This window comes from Wasmannia auropunctata, unplaced genomic scaffold (assembly GCF_000956235.1).
Source record: "Wasmannia auropunctata unplaced genomic scaffold, wasmannia.A_1.0 LD335475.1, whole genome shotgun sequence".
NCBI lineage: Eukaryota > Metazoa > Arthropoda > Insecta > Hymenoptera > Formicidae > Wasmannia > Wasmannia auropunctata.
The window spans coordinates 97,863-101,407 of NW_012027415.1; the positions used below are offsets into that span (position 1 = coordinate 97,863).

Below are 3,545 nucleotides of genomic sequence, written 5' to 3' on the forward strand. Positions count from 1 at the left end.
GGGGGGCTTTCGCGATCGCTCGTTTCGACTGTGACGGCTAAATAACGCTTTTTTTTTGTTGCAGTACAATCGCTTTTAATTGCACTTGGAAAATCACCAGCACGGCCGCTATTTGTCAAAAGGTACGACATCCGTTCCCATAGAGAGGTGGTGCTATTATAGTTAGAAGTATATATTTACAGAGATCATGTTGAATGCCGAGCTCCGGCTGTTAGCTTCGAGATATTTCGCGCGATCGCACCTTCGTATTATCAGGATTTCAGCGTGTAGCAAGGATTTTTTGCATATCGAGACGAGGGTGATTGTAACGAACTACCTGCTGAAATATACATGCAGCAGTGGCAACAGCGTCTTGTAAGTTTTTTCCTCATCAATCCTAATTCACTCGGAATTCGCACGTTTCTCTCGCGCGCGCAAGGCTCTGTACAATGTAATATAAAAAAATAACTGCTTGGCGAATAAAGATAAAAAAGAAGAACTGGAAAATATGCTTCATTCACGCTCGGAGAACACAGTGGAACAGTGGCCGATTCACCAAGATATTATCGACGGACTTTCGTAGCAGATTCAGCTTTTTGTCGATTCTCTAAAATCAAGTCGCTCGAGATTTGATTCGCTCTTCGCCGATGGTGCCCCCTTAAACTTACGTCTCTGCTAAGCCTAGATACTTCCTACTCATTGTAACACTAAGAACGCTCGCGCGTTCGCTAAAGGGGATGAAATTATGATTAATACATAGATTTGCGGGGGGTAGGATATAATATAACGCAAAAAAAGTACTCTTATCAATAATCATAAGGTAATAATAATTAATAACTACAATAATAATGCAACAGCAGAAACGCATATCTGCCGGCGTATGCAGCGATTGAGAGGAAAGGGAAAGGGACGCGTTAGTAGTAGGTCTTATGTACACGTTTCGTTTTGCGAATACACTTGTCAGTTTCTTTCCCTGCGAATATGTTTGCCTAAGTAAAATCTCTTTTTTTCTCTCTCTCTCTCTCTCTCTCTCTCTCGCTCGACCTCTCCGTTCCTTTGACACTGTTGCCCTCGCATTCACTCTATATATGCGCACTTATTCTTACTTCCATAGGATTAGAATTTGTAAAGAATTTATCAAAAAGCTGGAAAGAAACGTAACGGGGAGAGAAGTGTGCGTTGTCAGGTCTCGATGTTCAAGGAGAGTCGCGTTCTTTCGACGCGAATCGCGGTTTCAAATTGGCTGTCTCGCGCGCGCCAAGCGTCTCGATTGTTCGTTGGCACAATCTATTAGAATCCGAAATTAAAACACACTGATTTTCCGTCGGGCGAAAGAGACAACATTTAATGACGATAACGAAAAAAAAAAAAAAGGAAAAGAAGATACACACGATGGTTCCCTGGCGAAATAGCGCGCGTTTTACGGTAAAAAAAAGACCATGGATTCTTTGGGATTTCCTTTGAAGGATAAATACGTTTTCTCGGGAATGCTAACGTCTCGGGGAACATGGTGCGACTGCTCGCCAGTTTGAAACCTTTCCCCCCCCGCTGTCACATCGACAGTACGTGTCAGCGCCTCGCCGACACGGTACGATACAAATAAGAGAATTCTATACTAAAGAAAGGCCGACATTGAAAACGTTAACGGTACTCGATTCGCGAATCGATTTACTCTGCAGGCTGCAGCGGACGACTACCATCCTTTGCAAAGGATCGCCACGTCAAGGTCACGTTAGCATCGACCACAAGCGTTTATCTTCCTGGGAGAGGGTGATTCGCGTGTGGTGTGTAGATTGTGTGTGTGTGTATGTATATGGGTATCTGTGTATGTGTGTGATGTAAATTATACGAAATTATCCCCTTGTGCGCAACACTTTGCCGGAAGTACCCCCAGTTTCTTGCGCGCGTTTCTGCAGGTGCATGTCAAATGTACTTGTTTCAGGTTCCACTTTCAGCGTTTGTTGTGTTTGCCCAAGAAATATTTCTAAAAAAAAAAGTTACAAAAGCGCATCTTTGGCTCCCCTCTTCCCTGAATGCATCCCCCTCATCATGTCTTAGTAATGATGATCTGCATTCTCGTGCACGCTGAAACAGAAAGGATAACGGAATTTTCAATCGCAGTTTTCAATCGATAAAACGGTCGGAATTGAGAAGAACGACCAAAAAAAGAAAGTGAAATTAAAACGGTAAAGGCGATATTTCCTTACATTAACTTCTAAGATTTTTCTCTTCTCATTATTTAAAATATTTCCTAAAAAAGATTCATAGGGAAAACGAAGAGCAGAATAACAAAAATGCAAGCATTTTATGTGTTGCGTGAAATAAGGCGTTAAATAAATTCTCCAATATAAAAAGCCTTAATTTTACAGGGTATATACCTGAGCGACGCTATAATACATACTCGGAATAAATCGCAATGACAACAGCGCACGGAAGCCTCAACTGTATTAGTATGCACCACGAATGGAATCGGATTACATGAGTTATCAGGGATATCCGAGATGACTTGAATGCGAATAAATCTGCCCCATGTCTGGCTGCGATCATTTGACGATTATATAATCATATTATTGAAAGGAGTGTTACTGGCTTTTTTCTGTTCTTTTTATTCGTGCGGAAATTACGGCGCGTCGATGAGCAAACGGGGGCGCAGCGGGAAATGGTGTGTTAGTTCCGAAAGCAGGTCTCAGGCAGAGGCGAAGTTCTTGAACGCCTTTGTAGGATGATTAGTGATTCCTTGTTACATCGAAAGTAGAACAACAAAATCACTAGTCTTCCATACAACGGTGCTCCCATTCTCCCTCACGCTGGGGCTAGAGGATTCCCTCCCAGCGCGTCGTACACTCTCCTTCCGTCCGTCTCACTCCGTTCCGACTCTCTCCTTCACCTTTGCGAATTGCAAATAGTCACCTCAATCGATTTTGGTTAGTCGGATTGTGTTAGTTTTCCTAGAGATGTGGCGAGAGCTGCGATGGCGACGACGGCCGGTTATAAAGCGGATGAAGAAGTACGGGAAAATTATTATCGCGCATGACAACGACGAAGGAACATATTCCGATGTATGTGATTAGACACAGCAGCGTATAAAATCGAAGAATCCGAATACGTGTGTACACATGTGTATTATCCATTCACAGAACGATAATGCACTATGTACCACCGACTTTATCTCGCGCTCACACAGCGTATATTTACAAAGTTAACCATACCAATTGAGATTCAGATAGCATTTACGGATTATCGTTCTTTTCCCTTCTTCGATTTTATTTTAACAATTATCTCTTCATATCGTCAAGACGAAGCTTCGCAAAATCATAACAAAGTGGCGGCGCATGAAATGATAACAATATGAAGTTCACAATATTATACAAGCATTATGTATCGCACAATTTTTATTCGCGCAATTACAAGAACCGTACATGCTCAAACATCAAGGCTTTCGTAAATACATTCTTCTATATTTGTTATGGCGCATTTAACAATAAATACGTTCTCGATTCCAAGTTCCGTCAATATATATATATATATATACTATCTCTTATACACATCTCTGAGCGGGCTGGCAA

General features: G+C 41.9%; 1 protein-coding gene across 1 annotated transcript in view; it reads right to left on the reverse strand.

Annotated features, from left to right (window-relative positions):
- Positions 1–48: 48 nt before the first annotated feature.
- LOC105456944 (heterogeneous nuclear ribonucleoprotein K) overlaps positions 49–3,545 on the reverse strand; it is a 107,271-nt gene continuing 103,774 nt past the window's right edge. Inside the window, exon 13 of the mRNA XM_011701337.1 lies at positions 49–2,064. Coding sequence (XP_011699639.1) covers positions 2,034–2,064 — 31 coding nt within the window. The 3' untranslated portion in view covers positions 49–2,033. The remainder of the gene's footprint in view (positions 2,065–3,545) is intronic.